The following is a 19,865-nucleotide window of genomic DNA, read 5'->3' on the forward strand; positions in this document are numbered from 1 at the left end:
GTGGGGCTGATACCCTACCACTTGCAGAATAAAACCCAAACAGCTTGCGAGACAGAACACTGTTAACTGAATCCCACATGTCTCACCCGCCCCATCTTTCACCACATGGTGTAGATTGCTGTGTTAGTTAATAAGGTCTGACTGGGCTATAAAAAGCTCAGAGAAATGAGAAGTGAAATTAAGTATATGAACAGCTCGTGAGACATAGCACACAGACACAGAAACTACAGCATCTGTATGCTGAATGTGGGGAAGGATCAACGGACCATATGGGTACTAAATATTCAGGGTACCCTTAATACACATGAGGGCCGTTCAATATTTACAAAGTTTTGAGCAAGACATCCACTGATGAAACATACACGTAGATAACATCACGGTGGTTGGTTAGGCTAACTGACATGCTCAGCTAAGGTGGAGCATGTGTGTCTTTTTCCATTTCAGAGACGGTGAGTGTGTATGTACCACAGCCCTAAGTCCCTTTTATAGTCTGGGCTTGCTCATCTAACTTTCACTCTGGTCTATGCAGCAGGGAAGATTGACACAACATGATGGGGTTGGGGGAGGAAGGCACAGAAAGAGAGCACGGTATAACTGGCACTCAGGTAACATGGAGCAGACACTGACTGTAAGCCATCCTAACCTACTGTTCCGTGTCTCTACTCCCAACCCTGCTTCTAACTGTGTTTCAAATAGACTCACCAAACACTATGGTGAAACACCTTAATTTGGTTGGTGAGCCTGTCTGCTCCAAGGCCTATGGAATAATTGATCTGATCGGGTACCTGGAGACCACAGTTCACCAGGTCACGTCCTACATGGCACTCTAAGCCCATCACCCATAGGATTATTCATCCTTTCTCAAACACACAGCACTGTCCTGACTCTGAGCAAACACTCACCCAGTTCCTTCTTCCCAGAATGCCTTTCTATTGAGCAAACTTCAACTGGTCTTAGGTGCTAGCTCTGGGTTCGCTTTTCAAGGAAGCCTTGTCCAGCTATGCCAAGTAAGTTAGTCCCTCGTTCCCTGCACCCGCCTAGTGCCACACACACTGTCTTATGGCCCCCACTCTACTTAGTTCATTGTCTCTTTGGTTTACTGAACAGCTCTTGCTATGGCCATCCCTGCCACCACCTCTGGGTGGGCAGTGATGTGGAGGAGAGGGGAATGATATCTAACCACTGTCAAAGAAGTTTAAGGGATCTGGGGCCCCTGAAGCTGTCTCTGCTGACTCCTAGTGATACAGGAGAAACTTGAAGTAATAAAATTGATGTTATAAAGGATTTACTAATAAACTTGCTTAGGAGACATTAAGTCACATAAAGTGGAATTTAGCTAACTAAAGGAGCAGTGCCTCCTCAAACACCTCAAAGGTACGTGGTATACTAACCAGGCTTGCTAGAGATAGTTCAAGTTTAGCATGATGGGAAAACACCTGTCAGTGTTGGATTGCCCTCCAACTAGGATTCCATTCCCATGGCAAAGAAGACGCCCTGTCTTAGTTAGGGTTTTACTGCTGTGAACAGACACCATGATGGAGGCAACTCTTATAAGAACAACAATTAATTGGGGCTGGCTTATAGGTTCAGATGTTCAGTCCATTATTAACAAGGTGGGAGTGCCCAGGCAGGCATGGTACAAGAGAAACTGAGAGTTCTACATCTTCATATGAAGGACACTAGGAGAAGTCTGGCTGCCAGGCAGCTGAGACGAGGGTCTTAAAACCCATGCTCACAGTGACACACTTCCTCTAACAAGGCCACACCTCCAAATAGTGCCACTCCCTGAGCCAAGCACAGTCACACCACCACATTCCACTCCCTGGTCCCCATAAGCTTCTTCTAACACATGAGTCTATAGGGGTCATACCTAAATATAGCATAATACGAAATATATGTAGTCCAACTTCAAAAGTCCCATAGTCTATAGCAGGCTCAGCCATGTTAAAAGTCCAAAGTCCAAGGTTCAAAGTCTCTTTTGAGATTCATCCAGTCACTTAACTGTAATCCCAAACGCAAGACAAGAAGCCAGCTGGGTAAACTCCAAACTCTACATCTCCATGTCTGATGTCAAAGCCAAAGGCATATACAGGCTGGTAAATTCTGTTGAAAGCTTGTTCCCTTTTGTGTATTAGCAGAACTAGTTAGCATGCTATTATTAAAGAGTTTTTCTTCATTAATTTCTAAGTGTGCAGAGTGAGTGACTTTTCACTGTGAGTATATGTAACAGCAGCACATAGAAGGCTTATCAGGTGCTTGCCTTTTTCTTGGTGACAGTGTCAACAAAGGGAGTCTGGCATCCTTTAGATACAAGTCCTGTGGAATGTGCTGTCCCAGGGCACTCACTGGAAGTAACAGAGAGGCGAGCCGTGCTCATCTAGACACAGGCCGTGGGGTAATGGCATCCTGGGAGAGACTCAGTGATATCATCAGGCTTAGGACTCAGAGGTCAAGATGGGGGCCAGACAGCCAAAGTGTGGCAGGGAAGGGGAAAGAAGGAAATGGAGGAGGAGAGGAAAGAAGTTTCAGGAAGTTTACAGAAGCTGTTACATGGGAGCAGGGCCTGGGAGAACTGTGTCTAGGATGCTACTTCCCTCATGCTGAAGACTATTCACACAGATTCATGGGCTGTGTAAACTGCACCCTGCAATTAGAGTTTTATGTATTTTTGAAATGTTCTATGTGTTTATTTTGTAACAAGAAGAAAAAAATCCTTAGAAACTAATCTGAGATTTTCATTCTCAATGTTATATTTCTAAAAAGACCAACATATAAAAATCCAACATGCAAATAAAGGCTTATTTAAAAAGAAAACCTAGCCGGATGGTGGTGGTGCACGCTTTTAATCCCAGTGTTCAGGAGGCAGATGCAGGGAGACCTTACAGACTTGGAGGCCAGTCTGGTCCACAAAGTGGGTTCCAGGACAGCCAATGCTACATAGAGAAACACAGTATCAAACAAAACAAAACAAAACAAACAAAACCCACCACCATCACCATTAATGACAACAACAACAACCCCCCTCCCCCAAACTCAACATTTGTAAAATCGACTTTAAAGGACTCATTCAAGCAGACATTAATTCAAAACACGAAATGCGCTCCATCGCAAACCCAGCATCTTCCCAGTCCCAGGTCCTGGTGTCTCTGAGCGGATGCAAGGTTTCTGGAGTGCAGACAGGTTAAGGGCACTTACTTGATCATCTGTGGCACAGTGACCTTGGAATTTTCTTCAAAGGCATTCATCATGAGCCCATTACAGCGGATGTTATCCACACACTGGAAACAGAAAGGACCCTAGGCTCAGAAACCATTCTCCATAATGAAACCCAGACCCACCGGGCGCCCTCCAAGCCTGATCACAGGTGCCCAGGCTTCAAGGGCACTGTCTAAGAAAGGGCAAGGCCAACACAGCATCATTCAAATTTTGGAAGTCGAGTGACCTTGAGGGACTGACTTGACCTCCCTGAGTCTGCTTCCTTATCTGTGCAGATGGGTTTAATGGCTCTGTTTTACCAGGGTGTTTGCCAAGCAGATGCATCAGACTGAGGCTACTATGCTGCCCCCTTTGAAGCCAGTGTCAAGGATGAGGCTGCCCCACAGTGATCTGGGCTCTCTGGGAAGCTGCCCAGTGAGCTTCTGCACCAGAGTGTGTCCTGTGCCTCATCCCCGGTGCCAATGCACCATGCTGGAGGTGGGGAGTACCGTGGAGGGGTGCGATGCAGACAGGCAGCAGGGATGATGGCAGGATATTTATCCAGACTCTGAAAAAGTCCAAAAGCCCAATTCTGCTTTGAATAAGAAGAGCCTTCCCAAACAGCACTAAAAGGTACACCTTTTGCACCTAGTGAAGTGCGCCATGCCTGTAATTTGGCACTTAGGAGGTTGACTCAGGAAGACCACAAGTTTGAGACAAGGCTGGGCTTTATAGTAAGACTGTCTTTAGACAAAACCAAAAACCAACCAAGTTCAGAAAATTAATCCTGGGGGAGGGGAGGGGCGGGGGCTACCTCCTTTTACCTCTGGGCCCTTGGCCTTGGGTTTAACATTTCTGCTGTGGAGGGGTCCCTCTTAAATCAATGTTGTGGGGAGCTCTATGCACATGACAGAATCTATGGCCTTGAGATTGTGTGTTAAGAGAGGCCAGCACTAAGGTCATTGGAAAGTGGAAACTGCCACAGTGGGTGGTGGCAGGTGCCCCAGGCCCAGTCCCTGAGTAAAAGCCAGGCCAGCAGAGGACGCAGCCTACAGGGGAAGGTTCCTGCCATTAGCATTTACCAGCCTACCTTCTCCACCAACCACTCTGAGGCTCTTGCCAACTCGCTGTACCAGCATCTCCAGTCAGAGTGCTATGGAGACTGCAGAGGACCCTGGTAATCAGCCAGGATGGCTCTCGAAGGGAAGGGGCTGGGTGGCTCATATCCACAGGCATCAGCAATGTCACCAGAGGGTAAAGATCCCTGTGGATCCTTATAGGTGAGCCGCCAGCCTTTGATAACTGTGCCTAACTGGGGACAGGGAACAGGTGGGTTTGATCTCTCCATTTTCTCTAGAATATCCTGGGGTTTGTGTGTGTATGTGTTCAGCTCAAAAGAATAGATTTACACTATGTATAATCCCATTTGTGTGTTGGTCCTTTGTGGATTCAAGAGGGGTGGGTTGCCAGAAGGCCTAGCAGCTGATATCCCCTGGACTAAGCAATGTTGATGTCTGCAGCTTTTATGGACTGCCTGGGCATTCTGTTTAATTTAGAATTACACAATATAAAAATATATCCCTGGTGTTCTACTATGGCTCTTTATCTGGAAGTTTCTTCCAACTTTTGTTTTTCTCCTTCTTCAGTGCTGGAGATTGCACCCTGCTTTGAAGCAGGACACAGAGGTAAGAAGGCAGGGATCTGGCGAGGGAAGCCCTTTAGGTGTAGTGGGCACCCTGCTCTTCCAGTGTCCTGTAGGCACAGGGCTCCTCTCCAAGTCCCCCAGACACAGGGAGGAAAGCCATGGATAACTATCCCTCCTACGGTCAGCTGCTCTAACACCCCCACTGAGCTCTTCGGAGAGCATGGCCGCAGACAGAAACTCTGGGACCTGGCTCTTGCCTTCGAGGGAGTGTGACACTGCTCTTTAGCTTCTGGGGCCCAAGCCAGGAGCTGCTGACAGCCCCGTAACTAGATCCCACCTCTTGTATTTCCAGTGCCCCCATATCTTGGGTTGCTGACTCTCCAGGAGAAGTCAATGTTTCCTGATTAATGGTTAAAAAGAGTCAGGGGAACAACTCTACTGCTTGCAATAGCAAAGGCCAAAACTCCATCTTTCTCTAGCACATGGATGCTGTGTTGGACCTCCATAGGCTGTCTTGACTAATTGGAATAGGTGCCTATGTATCAAGGGACTGTGGATCTCTCTCCTGCCACATCTAACCTCCATAGATGGTAGTGCCAAGATGGTGTGTGTGTGTGTGTGTGTGTGTGTGTGTGTGTGTGCATATAAGGACGCAGAGATCAGACTGGAATGCAGACACTTTTGCATTCACAGGTCTGGGGAGTGGGGAGTAGGGAGTGGGGAGTGGGGAGTGGGGAGCAGAGCTTGACAGTCTTAAGAGTTTAAAACCATACTGTGAATGGGACTCACTGACTGGGTCAGCCTCCATGGACTTGGAGGGCTCTTGTCTTTTCCAGTAGAACAATTCAGCTGTGCTCTGACCATTCCAGACCCCTCACCAGGCCAAATATGAAGGGATAATGTACTCTGAGGGACAAGTAAAGCTACTTACCTGGATGATGTCACTCATCCATTCCGCCTTCTCCTGCCGGGTTGAGGCGAGCAGTATGATGGTGAAAGTTTGGGAGTCCTTTGGCTCCACCATGATCTTAAACTCCAGGTGTTCTATCTCTTGTCCGGCTCCTTTGGCTTTTCCAGGGACAGAATATGAAGTTAGCAGAGTGAGTGTGGGTGTTTGTGAGCTAGGTAAGGTTCTCTGGTCCCTGACTCACGTACCAGTAGAGGTGCAGGTGGGACACCAGGCCACTAGCTGCTCCTTTAGGATAGTATTTTATGATTTTGGCTAAGTGAGAGTCACCCTTTCAAAGAGGAAGAAGCGGAGGATCTGGCACGCACAAGTACTTTATAGGTACACAGGTTCTTGATTCAGATTCTGAACCACTGAGTAGTATACCCTCTACCCTCATGACAACAGTGGGTTCTGAGCCAGGATTCGGCTAAGTCTGCTAGCAGGGACGCAGCTATGCCAGGGGTCAGATGGATCAGACAGAGCCTCACAACCCAGTCCTTTGGCTAACACCTGGGACAAGTAACATTGACATCTGAAACTCTTCTGGTCGGGGCTGAACATTCAGCTTGTTTTATAGCTCCCTGATGTGAAAGTAAATCCCTGGAATTTTATTACTGATCTCCAGCTCTCTTTTTCTCTGCTCTTTTCAGCGCCGGGGATCAAATCCAGGGCATGACACATGCTAGGCCCCGGAACTCTTGAGAGCTGTTTACTGGAAAGACTGAGCTCAAGATCTTCCCTCTAGGGGCACACAACCCTGAGAACCACCTGGTCTAGGTTGTTCTCTCGATTATTATTATTTTTTTAATCTGGGTTAGGGGCCATCATATTTGAACAGCTGCTTTTCCTGAGCTCCAGCCTTGCTGAATGAGTGTGCGTGCGCATACATTCACGAATCCCCGTGAGTGTTCAAACACACGAGCAGTGTGGACACTGACCTTCATCATCTGGGTTTTCAGGTTCGTCCAGTAAGGTGCAGTCGATAAGGGAGATGACCCCATTCTGAAAAAGAGCATCAGGCACCACATTGGATCAGGAGTTCACGTGCTGAAGTAGGGGTCCCAGGAGATCAAGGCTGGAAGGGCCTCTGCACCAACCAGCCACCCACCCACAGATGCCTGTGTCTGTCCATATGCTGAGTGGGCCTTTGTAAGCAAAGGCCGTTAGCTTCTTTTACGAAGCCCGCCGAGCTGGGTGAAAGGAGATTTTTCTCAGGTAGACCACCCCTAAGGAAGGCTGAGGTCAAGCTGTGGTCAGCACCTGTCTGGACTGGCTTCGCTTCCTCTTGCCCCATCAGCATCTCTGAGAATTACTTCATAGCCCCAAATCTATAAAAATTTGAAATCCTCCATTCTTGGTCAATCCCTCATGTTACCAATGGTGAAACAGGCCAGGTTTATGGATCCATTATATGTATTGCTAACTCAATTTTATAGATTAAGAAATGAAGTCAGAGAGGTTAAGTCTTTATTGACATCACCCTGTCAGCTATTGGTGGGGGTCCTAAGAAAAAGCCTCAGGGGCCTCATCCCAGCCCCAGGGCAACAACTCATTTACTGTTTATCAGGAAGAACTTGCAGGTAGAGCCTCTCACTTTGACACAGCAGTGAGAGGAGACTCTGGAGGCAGTCCTCCTATCCACAGATGCTTTGATACCCCCTTTTCAAAGTGGAAGAATAATTCCTTTCCTCTTAGGTGTGGGCTGGGCTGTGACCAGCATTGAATGAAAGAGTCAGATGGCAGCTAAGGGCCTGCGCTCTGGGAAGAGCAGCTCTGGGAACTGCAGCCTCATGCCTGCTCTCTCCTCTCCAGGATCAGGTGATCCCAGGGGAAGTGGGTGCCACGCTGTGGGCTGTGGCAAGAGGTGAGGAGTTGAAGCCTCCAGCCAGCAGCTCTGTGAGTGAACCCTCTTGGTTGGGTAAGCTCTTGGAGCACTGTGGCCTGGCAAACGCTGCTATTGCAAACTAGAGCCCTGAGCCAAGACCACTTCTAAGTCGCTTCTGACCTCCTGACTCACAACTGTGAGACAGTGTTTATTTTCCAAGCAGTGATGTTAATATAGACCCAGCCATGTGACTGATCTATACATGAAATACTGGGCAGACTGCCCACTTTTTTTTTTGTTGTTGTTACAAAACTCAGAATTTATTTTTAACTACTTGCTTGGATCATTACAGTCTCATGTTATATATAGGCTGCTGCTTGTGAGGACAGCATCCAAGGGGATTCCCAGGCATCCCTGGGGTCTGCTTCTTGCTTCCTTCTTTGATGGCCTTGTGCCCTATGATTTCATGGGGGCTTGACAATCCTGGAAGCCCCCTGTTAGCATTCTGTCTAAGCTCCACCCCACAGTTACCTGGCAACAGCCAGGTATGCTCCTCCCCACAGTTACCTGGTAATAGCCAGGCATGCTCCTCTCCACAGTTACCTGGCAACAACCAGGTATGCTCTGCCCACAGTTGCCTGGCAACAGTCAGGTAGGCCTGGCCCATTATAAAAGGGGCTGCTTGCCTCCTCCTTGCCCTTTTGCCTCTCTTACTCTTGCTTCCCTCTTGCCCTCTTGGGCTCTTCCCTTCCCCCTCTCTCCATGTGTTCATGGCCAGCCTCTGCTTCTCTACTCTCTCCCTCTCTCTGCCTTTCTCTGTCTCTATTACCCTCTTAACTCCCCTCCCCATGCCATGAATAAATCTATTCTATACTATACAGTCCAGTGGCTGGTCCCTCAAGGGGAAGGGATGCCTTGGCATGGGCCCACTGAGGCACCCCCTTCCCCCATACCTCACCACACCCCCATGGAACATATCTTATACCTCTTTATCTTTTTATAAACACATCACCTCCAAGACCTGATACTCTCTTATTCACTTGCAATGAATGCTGAGGTTGGAATACAGGGCCTTCTGTGTGCTAGGCAAGCACGCTGCCACCAAGCTGCACCCACGCTGGCATTGACTTCTCTCACGTCCTTTAGCTCATCTTTGAACTGGGAAAGTGATGGTGTCTGCCTCATAGGTGCTCTAGGAATTAGATATACTAAAACACTTGGGATAGGGACTGGCTGTGGTAATCATTATATCGGAGGCCTTATTGTCTGTAATATGACAGGCTCATTATCACAGAATTTATAGTGACTGTTAGACTTATTGAGAATCTATACACCATATATATTTGTACCAGTCACCCGGTACTCCCTTAGCATTCCTGGGAAGCATTATTATTTTTTTTTAAATTTATTTATTTTATGTATATGAGTACACTATAGCTGTCTTCAGACTCACCAGAAGAGGGCATTGGATCCCATTACAGATGGTTGTGAGCCATCGTGGTTGCTGGGAATTGAACTCAAGACCTCTAGTAGGGTAGTCAGTGTTCTTAACCGCTGAGCTATCTCTCCAACCCTATCTGGAAAATATCTTTATATTTATTATGCGGATGAGGAAACAGGCTTAGTGATGAGGTCACATGATTTGTTTGAGGATTGTCTGGTACACAGCCGTGCTAGAATCTGGTCAGCGCTGTGATCATGTGCTCTTTGCTATCAGGCTACCCTTTAAAACTATTTTTAACATTTTAATTTGTGTGTATTTGTGAGTGAGTATGTGTATGGGTGCGTGGTGCGTGGTGCGTGGGTGCGTGGGTGCGTGCATGCGTGCGTGCGTGCATGAGTGTGTGATATGTGCACAGGCACCCATGGAGGCCAGAAGAGGAAGTCAGATCCTTTGGAGCTGGAGTTATGGGCAGCCGTGAAGCAGCTAATGTGAACCAAAGGAGTCTTCTGAAGAATGGTAAGTCCTCTTCACGGCTGAGCCGTCTCTCCAGCTCCCAGGCTAACCTTTCAGAACTCAAAATCAAATAATAGTAATAAAATAACCAACATAAAAACAGGAACTTCCAGTCTCAGATCAAGGATCTGCCTTTGTGTCCCTGCTGTAGCCTGCCTATGTTGCTCTACTGCTGAAGGGCAGGAGACCCGACCTGGACAGAGACATATGGAGAAGAACCTGGAGCTGGCAATTAGTGAAAGCCTCTCTTGACAGACAGTTTGGTTGGAACTTGAGTGTATAATATTTGTACATTAATTTCTCCTGTGCAGCCAACCAGCTAATCTATTGATATGTTAACATAAGAAGTGTATTCTCCGAAGCCTATGTTTTATCTAATACTTCAATGGGAGGTTACAGACCAGGCATCAGGTTCCTGAAGAAAGGTTTCCCTGATGCTCTCACTAAATTAAGGGCACCTTCTGGCCCCCTTTCAGGATGCAGCATGTTCACTTTTGAAATCTCATCTGCTTCTACAGGATGGACGGTGTGGGAAGGGACGGCAGCACAGAGCGACACGATCTCATAATCAGCATAGCAAATTCATAGGTACTCCCAGCTATCTCATGCATTGTTTCGGTGGGGACTGTGATCATCGTTTGACTGATGAAATGTACACAAGACAAGGGCATTTTCAAGACCACGTGGGTAACAGAGCTGGGGCCAGTCAGGGTTCAGAGCAATGGACCATCACTGAGCTATGCTGGGAAGCATCAGTTTGAACCCCAGGCTCTACCACAGAGCTGCATTTGAGCAGGTCTTAAAGGACATGCCCAAAGGGTCTTACGTTTTTGCTCAAAGAACGTGCTTGAAGGGTCTGCTGAAGAAGAGGTAAGGCTGTGTATTTGAGTATACAGCAGGAGCAAAGGTCCTGGGGTCTAGATGCCCAGTCCCTTCTACCTACTGGGACGAGCCAGGCAATTTATTTTGTGCTACAAGAGGGAAGATTTGGTAAAAAAAAAAAAAAACAGTTCTGTAGCTTTCTAGGGTCTCCTGACCTGAAAGGAAGGCCTCCTATGCTAGAGAAATGGGTGTCTGGAAAGCCAGGAGGGTTTTGTTTGAGAAACTTTGCCTGAAGATGACAGAGAAAGATGTAATGTGTTGCTCTGCTCCTTGGCTGGAGGGAATCCTCCACTCTCCCCAATACCTCTATCCATATAACACACACACACACACACACACACACACACACACACACACACACACACACACACACACACACACTTTTATAATCATATCCTCATACTTATGCCTTGAAGAGTTGGTTAGACCTCCTGACCACCTTTCCGCATCTATGATTACTTCAGGGTAAAACATCAGGGGATGCTCTACTCATTCCCACCCTCAGCTTAATTAGGGTGTATCGATGTGTGTACAGACGTGTGCTCACATACTCAAACTCCTACCCAAGTGCTTCAGCACCCTACTCTAGCGTCAGGCTCCGGCCCTGAAGTGAAGGAGGAACCTGTGCGCCCGAGCCCCAGGCCCTGCAGCTCCTCTCCCACGGCCTTACCTTGATTAGGTGCAGCTTCCCACCAGAGCCTCTGGTGCAGATGATGAGATGCTTGGAGAACAGGAAACACTGGCGCTCACCCTCCTTCTTAAAGGACAGAGACCCCAGGCGGCCCTTAGAGCCCTTGCTCTTTTCTGACAAGGACACCTGCATGAGGGAACCTGTAAGGACAGGGGGTAGTGGTGAGGAGGTCGGAGCCTACCCTCAGATGGCAGAGATGGCACTACCTCTGGCCCAGCCTTGTAGGTGGAGGCACAGCCACACGTGGTTGTAGAACAAGGTAGACCAATCATCCCAGTGGTCACTCTTTCCAGTTCAGCCTCAGAGCCAGGGGATAGGGGGACATGAGGAGGGCTCTACACAGGGTCTCACAACTTCCCAGCCAGGGGCCAGGGTCATGGCAAGCAAAGGGTCTGGAAATGGCACTGCGTAATGATGCTGAAGAAACAGGGAGCTGGAGGCAGACTCTGGTGCCTTATCATGATGTACTGCATGGCTGTGGCCACAGCAGACATCGCCAATTAGTTCTGGCACTTAGCTTCAGAGCCCAGACTGAGCATGGGATGATCCTTAGGGTGACACAGTAGGAAGCCGTTGCTGGATAGAGTAGTGGCTCTCTCTACTCTGGGTGCCCTGCGTACACTACGTCACCCCTGCTCTACAGGTCCCCTTCCCGCTATCCTCACTGTCCCCAGGGATCCTCTGCACCGGCTGCATTGGGCTCACCTCCCCGCTCCTCTCCTCTCTGTCTTCATCTCTCTGTCCCATGGACAACGTCATTCCAGACCACACTGCCCAGCCTCTCTAGGAAAGCCTCTCTCCCCTGCTTCTCTGCCCCGCTCTATACTCTATATCTGCTGCAACTGAGATGTCTACTTATGACAGGTTTTCTTCTGCAAGGTGGGGCTAGCTTCATTCTCTCGCGGCCTTGGAGCCCCATGGAGGATCTGGTGCACACAGGGCAAGGGTCAGTGTTGGCTGGGTGGTTGAACAGTGGGAAGGGATGGGAGGGGTTCCAGGTCCTGCTCCAGTACAGAGGAAGAAGTGTCTTTCTGGGTAGATGGCAGCTTCCTGGTCACTGAGGGGACGATCTATTCCAGGAGGGGCCTTTTCCCACGGTTTTCTTTGGAGAGGAAGGAATCATGGGAATGCTTCTCATACAGATCATGTCTGTCTTGTGCAACTCAGGGAGACATGGAGACTGGGAGCTACCTCTGGGCTTCCTGTGTCACAGGTAGGCCCTCCTGGGGCCAAATGCAGTCATCATCCACGCAACATAATGTATATCAGATCCTCCCCAGAGGCCAGATTCTGATGTACAGATCAGTACAAGCCTCGCCCAGAGCTATTTACTAGTTAGAGAACTCCAGACCCAGATGGAGGGGATGCTGGAAGATTATTTGGGGACAGAGATCTATCTGGGACAAACTAGCAAGTGCAGAGTCTCCCAGAGAACATGGTGGCCATCTAAGGCGACCGTCAAATATGTCACAGCTTTGATGTCTCTGAGCCATCAGGAGCTCAGCCATCCAGACCCATTTTCAGAGTAAGCAGGAGCCAGAGGTGGGAAGACCCACTTCAATAAGAACCACTGCGCACAAGCATCCTCTGGTAAGTCCTATTCTCAGGGCTAGTCGCTATCTGTCCTCCATTCTGTCTCCTACTATCTCCACCAAAGGACAGGTCAGAGCTTACAAGCCCATGGCTAATCTGGGTAGTAGACTCATAGTTGGCCTGACTGAAGAACAGTAGTATCTCCGTGTGTGTGTGTGTGTGTGTGTGTGTGTGTGTGTGTGTGTGTGTAAGGTCTCCTTCCACGTCAAGCTTTTGCATCCCAGCAGCCCAGAACATTCCACAGTCATAGTCGCAGGACAGTCTACTGGTGATGAGCCTGAGTGCCACCCTCTTCTCAGGGACCCCTCGGTGGGGTGCAGAGCCGCTGCCCTACCTTGGCGCACGAAGGTCTGGCTGGTGTCCAGGAGGATCTCGCAGCCCTCGGAGATCATGCGCTCAATGGCCAGGTTTTTGCGGATGTTCTCTGTCTCGCTGACTTCGTCATGCATGATCCTGGGGAGATAGGAAGTAAGAGATATGCTCCTCCACGTTCAGGGAGGGGGATGCTCTCCTAAGCAGACCTAAGGAGAGAAGCTAGGGCATGAGACCCACGGTTAAGAAAGGGAAGGGGATTCGAATCCACTGAGTGTCAACTGTATGCTGGACCCTGGCCAGGCTCCATCTGGTTTAATCCCCTGGCAGAGCAAGTTGCCAGGTGCTTATTTTTAGGAAAAATGAAATGGGAACTGGCAGTTAGGAAGCAGGCTGGTTATATTTCAGTGCTGAGCATTGTAGGATAGAGCAGATCCAGGAGGGAGGGAGATGTGAGCCCGGGACACCACTGTGTGTTACCCATGTCTTCCTATACAGTATTCTCATCCACAAGCTAAGTCCATCACCCCTGTGCTCTTTGTCCCCTCCTTGATAGGAATGGAACTCAAGGTCTCGAGGATGATGCTCTACCACTGAGCTATGTACCAGATCTTTCTGCTATATTTTTACATGGCTGTGCTTGTAATGTTGCATGGGCCCTGGACTATTATGAGATTTGTGAGTGCCTGCCGATTATGCTGGCTCAGAGAAAGACTGGCTTTTTATCTACCTGCCTTTTGGGAAGAAAATTTGTTCATTTTTTTATTCTGTCTTCTGCAACTTTAGTACTGTCCAGGAGATGGCACCATTTAATTATGTTGAATAAAAGTAACACATGAGAGAAAAGGGGGCTCTCTGGCAATTTTGCTCTGGTGTGTTCTCAGGAACACTGAGAAATCTCTACCTACTTCAAGAAGAGTACATCTCATGCTTTCCTGCCTATTTCTTAAGTTCTACAGTCAATGTCACCAAGAGGGCTGGTGACCACATGTTGTTTAATCTAAGGGGAGAGGGGCTTGTGTGGGCTATTAAATGAGCAAAGCGCTCAAGCCTCAGTCAGCTGGTCCTCGGCTGTCCATGTGTGAAATGTTGGGGAGGAGGCGGGGCTCAGCATTTCAGCTTCCTGTCTTGTTTTGTTTTTTCTTGTTTAGCACTTCCATTTTAATTTAAACTCTCTGGGACATCTAGACTGGCTCCCTTCTCTCTAGCAGCCTCAGTATCCCCTTCTCCTCCACAGAAATGATTGTCTGAGACACTTCCTAAAGATGGGGCTCTGTCTGAGAAGCACCGGTAGCAGAGAGAACATTTCTCACAGTGAGGATGAAGTTTTGCTTGGGCATGTTGGACCCTGAAAGGCACAAAGGGGGAGCTCCACATTGGCAGGCAGACTTGACAAGGGCAGCCTATAAGGTAAGTTCTGCTTCAGAGGCAGACTGGTGCTGGAAACCTCGGGGCCCAGAAGTGATGGTTATCACTGTGTTATCAGCGGAGTGACCTTGGTGGCTGAGGATAAAATGGCAAGACAAAGGCCTGGTCCTCAGGGAGGACGCAGCTGGGGGAGTGGGAGGAGGGACAGTTCTGAGACTAGCTAGTGTCTGGGTTGGAGAAGGAGGCATGGTTCCTAGTCTAGCGAGGGCTTGGTTATCTGAGGCGGTGGGGGTGGGGTGAGAGAACACTCCAATGCGCCATTAGGCCTGGGCTCAGGAGAAGGTGCAGGTGCTGGGTGGAAGGGAGAGAGAGTAGGATGCACGCCTTGGCCTCTTAGGCCATCTGCACCTCAGACATGTGCCTCTCAGCAGGGAAGAACCTGGGGGGGGGACATCCTAAGCCTTTTCTCTGGGGAGGGAGGAGCATGTAGGATTTGGATCCGCAGAGGGTCCTTTTCTCCTGCGACAGGCTCTGCGGTCACACACCCCAGATGCTTCCCGTGGTCCTCCCTCCCCTGGTCCTCCCTCCGGACTCAGTGACTCAGCTGGGTCTCGGAAGGATCAGGCTAGGCAGCTTGTCTCCTGCCTGTCTCAGTCTGTTCCTCTGCTTAGCATGGAACTGAGACCTGCCTGGCATCCTTTGCTGGCTTCAAGAAGCTGAGTCTCCCTCATCCTGATTCCTAATCCGCTAGGTCTGAACACAGGGCTCAACCTCAGGTTGTGACCTCCATCCAGGTTCAATCCTAGGCTCTGGTGTCTTCCTGTCTGAGGTCACTCCTGTGGCAATATAGCACTGTGGTTGTCACCGAACTGATGGCAGCTCTCAATTCCTGACTCTAGAACCCTCCTTTCTGGTCTCCTCTACTTGGGTACTGAAAGGCATCATCTGGAATCACTAGTCTTTTCTCGTTCTCCTGTCCGGTCCACTGGGATGTCCTACTAGCTCTGCCTAGGGACAGGGCAAGGAGGGACAGACAGTGATGGCAGATGACAGAAGGCAAGAGCTGTGCCTTTGACCTCCATTCCCAATCTAGATCATTTCCCCCACACTCCTAGCACCTGGGGGTGGGCGGGGAGTGTGTGTGACAGGGCTCCCCTTCCTGCTTCTGCTCTTGCAGACAAAGGTCCCTCTGGACAGAGAGAAGCCAGGTGAGGAATATCAGACTAGAGTGTCCCTAACGGCCACAGCTTTTCCACCTGTCACATCCTGCTGTTATGTGAACCCCAGTTAGGCCCTTGGGAACCCCATCCACGGGGGTGGGGGGGAGCTCTTATCACCAGAATTTTTTATCTCTTTTTTTGAGGTAAGGCCTCATAGATCCCAGGGTAGTTTTAAATTTAAACTTCAGATGCCCCTGTCTCTATTTAGTAACTGCTGGGCTTAAACAGGGGCCACCACAGCTGGTTTTATGTAGTACTGGATCACAAAGCCTCTTGCATATCGGGCAAGCATTCTCTCAACTAAACTATATTCCTGCCTTGTTTTTGTGTAAAAACATCTTTTGTTTTTTTTGTTTTTTTTTAAATATGGTTTTAAGTAGCTTACTTAGGCTGTCTTCCGACCTAGAGTAGAGGCTGGATTTGAACTTCTGAACGTCCTGCCTTCATCTTCTAAGTACGAGGATTTTAGAGGTATCTAACACTAAACCTGGCTTATCACGACAGGGTTTGACGTAGGTGTTGAAAGGTCCTGGAAGCCCCTCTCCTGGGTCATGGGTTTACTTGAATGCCAGGGTTCTGCAGGGTCCATCAGGACCGGCGACAGCACCCACCTGCTTCATCTGGGCCTGCAGGGATCCGGCCTTGGAAGCAGGCAGGCTATGATTTTCCAGAGGCAGTTCTCGGCCATGCCCTGCCCACCCTTGGCACTGTGGCTGGGCACTCACCTGGACAGTTCCTCTAGTTTGGTTTTGGCATAGTCCAGGCTGTTGCGCTCCACATGCTCATGAGGTGTGTGGGCCAGCAGCTCATGGAGTGTCAGGATGTACCTGGGGATCTGTGAGTGGCGGGGGACATGGAAGGACAGGGCCAGAAAGATGAACAACAGGTGGAGTGACAGAAAGGGACGGGGCAAGAGGGGAGAGACAGTGATGGTCGACAAGAGACGCATGGGAATGAGGGAGAGGGACAGAAAGCAAGAGAGTCAAGAATGGCTCTTTGAACCCGACAGACTGCGGGAGGAAAGCAGACTGCTTCTCTGGTGTGCCAGGAGAGCCAGGACCATAGGGACCCGCACGCGCGACTGTCACCAGGAACGGCCTCATCACCTTCCCCACTCCTGGAGTGGACAGGTGCATGGCACTGAGCTTGCCCTCCACCTGCCAGGATTCTGGGGAGAGGGACTGTGTCCTGCCAGCTGTGCCCTCGGTGCCCCTGCTCCAGCCTGCTCCCTTGTAGGTCAACAGTGGTCACCTGGAACATCGGGTAGGTGAGGAAGGTCTCCAGCGTGCGCTCCTCGCAGTCGGGCTTGGCCTCGTACTGTTTGAGAAGCTTGTCGAAGTCCCGGTTCTGCTTGCAGTGTGCGAGGATCTGCAGGCTGTACTGGTGGTTGCGGACGAACTCCTGGTAGATGTTCAGCATGGGCAGCAGGATGTCGAACAGGTCAGCTGCAGAGGAAGTGGAGTCGGCGGATCAGAGATAGCCCCAGACCTTTGGCCCACTGGCCCACTCAGAGAGGCCCTGTGCAAGGTTCAAATCCCATCTCAATAGAGAGATCCCACTTTGGGGATTGCGCTGATATATAACCCATCAGAGGAGCCTTTGTTCTCACAGTCCAACTTCTGAAACCCATCCCATGGAAATGGTCCTTAAAGATGTACAATGGCCTAGAACCAATAAGAAGAGCTAGCTGGTTGCCTGGTTTATGGTAAGTGTGGTTAGGGACACTCACAGAACACTCAGCCTGAGAAAACCAGGTGTTACAAAATGCTCCATTTACAATGCTAAGCTAAGATGCAACACGTTGCCAGGCATGGTGGTGTGTACCTTTAGTTACAGCAGTTGGGAGGCAGAGGCAGGCAAATCACTACCAGTTCAGGACCAGCCTGGCCCAATAGCAAGTTCTAGACCAGCTAGGGCTACAATAGAGACCCCATTTCGTAACAACATCAACACCAATGTATCAGCGTAATGTAATAATGTGATGTGAGCAGACGAATGAAACGTCCGTCTGCTGCAAACACGCTTCAGACTCTAACTCACTGTTTTCAGTCACGTGAATTACTGAGAAGAAACCTCGCACACACTCAGATCTCTGTGTAGGGAAGTATGAAAGGAGCATGGCCGTGACTGGGGTGGCTGCCTTTGAGGGACAGAGTGACAGGTGATATTTTAAGTGTTTTCTACTGCTCTGGAGTTTGAGGTGTTTCCTGGTGGGCGTGTCTCTGGATGGGGTGGGCGTGTCTCTGGATGGGGTGGGCGTGTCTCTGGATGGGGTGGGCGTGTCTCTGGATGGGGTGGGCGTGTCTCTGGATGGGGTGGGCGTGTCTCTGGATGGGGTGGGCGTGTCTCTGGATGGGCGTGTTGCTGTTGGAAGGGAAGGTGGACGAGCAGATATAAAGGTCTCACTCAGCCTCTTCTAGGAGCTTATGCAGGTTGTCTTTCTCCTCTCAGGGTCTCTGGGGTCTACAGAGAGACTCGCTGTAATGATCTAGAGGGACAGAGCTGCCTCCTGCCCAGGAAAGGAATATGTGGGACTCTGTGGGGACGGCTACTCACCCAGCACCAGGGTGGGCCAGCTGGAGATACGAGCCTTCAGGCCTTGGTAGAAGATCTGATGCAGGAACATGATGGTCTCACTGGAAGAAAAAGCACAGGTGAGCTCCTGCCTGGGCTTTCAATCTCCCTGGGGAGGAGCCTGCTGGACATTTTAGTGCCATACTAAATCGGGGCCCTCAATAGGCACTCTAATCACTTAGGATAGAGTGGCAGAGCATTAGCCACCACACAAGCCCCTCTGTGTACGGGGTGTGAGCCCACAAAGGTGGCAGAGAAGCACTCCTGTGGCCAGCAGCCAGCTGTGTGCAGAAGAAGCCTTCTCTCCTGTCTCCCCCTACTTCATCTTCCTCAAGGTACTGGAGAGACCTGGAGAATATAGAACACCAGTTACCGATGGTGGGAAGAGATGGGGCTCGGACCCACCTAGAATGATGCTCACACCTGACTTAGGCTCTTTCCTAGCTGTGTGCTCTCCAGCAAGACACCTGACATCTCTGAAAGTCATATCCTTCGATGTGAGATAAGCTGCAAGGAAGAATCTCCTGCAATGCTGAGGCTGGATGCCTGGTATGCAGTAGGAGCCTACTGGATGCCTGGTATACAGTAGGAGCCTAGCCAGAGCTCAGATCCCCCACTATTCCTTTAATGTCTTCATTCTTTTTCTCATGCTTTGACCACTCCTTTTCCTCCTTCCCCTTCCCTGTCTGCTGGGCACAGAACCTTTCAGACTTCCCAAGGGCCTTTGCCCAAGGACCCTGCTCTACCCACCTCTGCTGCTCATGGCCCTCTCACCTCTTCCCCCTGCTCAGGTAGTACTGATACAGCAAGACCCCTCAGAGCACAAACTGCTGTGAGGGAGAACACATCCGAGCAGAGATCAGAGCCTAGTCACCAGGGAAGCCACTTCAGGCAGCCCGAAGATGTGCACCAGGCACCAGGACATGTACCAGTGAGGGAGGGAAGCGCTTTAGATCCGAATACTGCACAGGCTAGGGAAGCAACAGACTAGCAACAGACCAGGAATATCACAGGAAGGGCAGTAGAAGCGGCCTGAAGACATTGGGGGGGGGGGTGCTCCAGACCATACAGCAAAGCAAACAGGCTAATTGAGTGACAAGATTTTTTCTCTCGCTCTCAATATTTATTAAAAGTTATATTCCCACTATTCTTTAGTCTGAATGTGCAGTATTGTGATGTCTCTGTGCATCTGCATGGTGTGTATTTGGTGTAAGCACACTTGTGGGCGCCAAAGCCCATCTACACAAGTGTGGAGACCAGAGGAGAATATGAAGTGCCCTGCTCCATCGCTCTCTGCCTTGCTCCTTTGAGGCAAGGTCTCTCACTGACCCTGGAACTGTGCTGGCGGGCAGCGAGCGCCAGCCATCCTTAGGATTTTGCTTCCCAGCACTTGTGTTAAAGGCATGCGCAGCTACGTCAAGTTTTTATATGAATGCTAAAGATTTGACCTCAGATCCTCACTCTTACGTAGCAAGGGCTCTTGCCCACTTCGCCATCTTCCCAGTCTGAGTACAATGACTTAAAAACCCACATGCCTTAGCTGAGTAACATTTCCTTGCTGAAAGATGCTAATGACTGCCTGAGTCCTCAGCAAGCCAGTCTTGCTGGTGGAGGGTCTCGTAGCAACACTGAGCACTGGGACCAATGAGTCTGA

The 19,865-nt window shown here is 49.7% G+C and overlaps 1 protein-coding gene across 3 annotated transcripts in view; it reads right to left on the bottom strand.

Annotated features, from left to right (window-relative positions):
- The window catches only part of Rasgrf1 (Ras protein specific guanine nucleotide releasing factor 1), a 104,746-nt gene that overhangs the window by 38,268 nt on the left and 46,613 nt on the right, over positions 1 to 19,865 (bottom strand). For 2 of the 3 annotated variants that reach the window (XM_052189293.1, XM_052189295.1), the window contains 8 exons: positions 18,194 to 18,273; positions 16,889 to 17,082; positions 16,363 to 16,472; positions 13,072 to 13,190; positions 11,124 to 11,284; positions 6,728 to 6,791; positions 5,772 to 5,908; positions 3,196 to 3,278 (listed from right to left, as the gene is read on the bottom strand). In XM_052189293.1, the coding sequence (XP_052045253.1) occupies positions 3,196 to 3,278; positions 5,772 to 5,908; positions 6,728 to 6,791; positions 11,124 to 11,284; positions 13,072 to 13,190; positions 16,363 to 16,472; positions 16,889 to 17,082; positions 18,194 to 18,273 (948 nt within the window). The remainder of the gene's footprint in view (positions 1 to 3,195; positions 3,279 to 5,771; positions 5,909 to 6,727; positions 6,792 to 11,123; positions 11,285 to 13,071; positions 13,191 to 16,362; positions 16,473 to 16,888; positions 17,083 to 18,193; positions 18,274 to 19,865) is intronic. The other variant, XM_052189294.1, reaches the window with a different exon arrangement.

The sequence above is a fragment of the Apodemus sylvaticus genome, chromosome 7 (assembly GCF_947179515.1).
Source record: "Apodemus sylvaticus chromosome 7, mApoSyl1.1, whole genome shotgun sequence".
NCBI lineage: Eukaryota > Metazoa > Chordata > Mammalia > Rodentia > Muridae > Apodemus > Apodemus sylvaticus.